Raw genomic sequence first — 1,931 nt, 5'->3', positions numbered from 1 at the left:
TTTGCCTCATCTATCCGTTTGTATTCCTCTCTTTCAGCTATATCTCTCTTTTCTTGTCTTCTGTCCCAATAAAGATCATACGAATATAACCATATAATGATCCGCATTGCCTCGTCTTTCAGGGTACATCGGCCAGCGCCTTCGCTGCTGGGCGTCAACTTCAGCGATTTCCATCCAGAGTGCTACCCGATCCGAATCCCCGATGACGACCCGGTCTACGGCCCATTGCAACAGCGCTGCCAGGAGTACGTGCGATCAGGCACCGCGCCCAGGACTGGCTGCACACTAGGTCAGTTGTGGGTCTTACATTTTTTTGACTGTGTATCAGAATTAGGTCAACCTAGGTATATTTTCTTGTTATACCACATTTGTATATTAAAAAGCAAATAACTAGGACTTCTACTATAAACTGGCGCTGTGATGGTCCGTATGAAATAGGATAGATATCATTTTTAGGTAAACGAGGACAGTAGCAATTAAATAGAATGATGCAGACAACTCATACATATGACGCCTTTGTGGTATAATTTCAGTCACTACAGTTATTTGACAGAGAACGCTTTGCTACACTGAATGAATAGCATTGCGATATTCACAGGTCACATTCTTTGTAGAATTATTTAGAAAATAAAGTAATACACAGTATTATGGTATGGAAAATGACGTTAGCGATGTGTTCAAGGCAAGAGAATAAAAAACACACTAAGGAATCTGAAATTATTATTATGCCGTTAACTAAAAGTACTTCGTTATGGAGTATATTCCGCCAGCAAATCATGCAGACTATAGAGCAGCATGTTGATTCAGACACTTTCCTTCACCAGGTCCCCGGGAACAGATCAACCAAGTGACGTCTTTCATCGACGGTTCAGTCCTGTATGGGTCCAGTAAGGAGGAATCAGACGATCTGAGGGCCTTCACTGGAGGCCTCCTAAAGGTGCAACGCGGACCAGGCGGGACACAGATCCTTGTAGAGGACGAAAACCAGGTGGACTGCAAGGCTCCTACATCCAGACACAAGTAGGGCTCAAATAGAAACTATTTTTGATGAATGAAATGCACCATTTATAAATCGCTCTCGACATTTTCTTCGAATTGATCAGTGCTATGGTGCTGCTTCTAAGCTTCAAAGCCCGTAACATGTGTATGAAACTTTGTTACCTCCAGGTGCTTCAAGTCCGGTGACGTGAGAGTGAACGAGCACGTGGGAATCGCCTCCATCCACCAGCTCTTCGTTCGTGAGCACAACCGCATCGCCGCCGCCCTGGGAGACCTCAACGCCCACTGGACCGACGAACAGATCTTCCAAGAGGCGCGACGGCTCGTCGGCGCCGAGATTCAACACATCGCCTACACGGAATTCCTGCCCTCCATCCTAGGACAGGCAAGCGCCGCCTACTATTAGTCATAGCTAACAAAGATAATATCGTTGCAATAGGAAGTAGAGGATGTAATTTTCATTCTGCTTACTGCCTGTTTATGTTCTCACAGGGAATCGTTGAGAAATACGGACTGACTCTCCAAACTTCTGGATTCTTCTCCGGTTATGATATCAATATCAACGCTGGCATTGCAAATTCTGTTGCTGGGGCAGCACTCAAATTCGTGGCTTCCATGATGCCTAACAACATTGCTTACTTTGCCGAGGTTTGTGTTGAATACCTGGCTTTTTATCCATACTATAAATAGATTTTGATGAAGAAAAGTTAGCAGTTAGAATTACATATAACTTATTTCCGTTTCCACAGAATCGAAAACTGAACGAAAAGCCGATTACGGACACATTCTACCAGCCGTTTGACCTCTACGAACAAGGGAAGTTCGACCAAATTTTGGAGGGACTCATCACCGCGCACGCGCAGAACGAAGATACTGCGATTTCAGAAGCCATGACTAACAAAATGTTTGGAGATACAAGGACAGGTTAGTTC

The 1,931-nt window shown here is 44.5% G+C and overlaps 1 protein-coding gene across 1 annotated transcript in view; it reads left to right on the top strand.

The window, feature by feature from the left end:
* Positions 1-1,931, top strand: part of LOC119592262 — a 71,284-nt gene that overhangs the window by 3,596 nt on the left and 65,757 nt on the right. Inside the window, 6 exon segments of the mRNA XM_037941090.1 lie at positions 123-146; positions 149-289; positions 825-1,020; positions 1,168-1,384; positions 1,492-1,647; positions 1,749-1,923. Of these exon segments, the coding sequence (XP_037797018.1) occupies positions 123-146; positions 149-289; positions 825-1,020; positions 1,168-1,384; positions 1,492-1,647; positions 1,749-1,923 (909 nt within the window).

This window comes from Penaeus monodon, chromosome 30 (genome assembly GCF_015228065.2).
Source record: "Penaeus monodon isolate SGIC_2016 chromosome 30, NSTDA_Pmon_1, whole genome shotgun sequence".
Taxonomy (NCBI): domain Eukaryota; kingdom Metazoa; phylum Arthropoda; class Malacostraca; order Decapoda; family Penaeidae; genus Penaeus; species Penaeus monodon.
The sequence above is the reverse complement of the archived record's forward strand: the minus strand, read 5'-3'. Positions and strand labels throughout refer to the sequence as shown.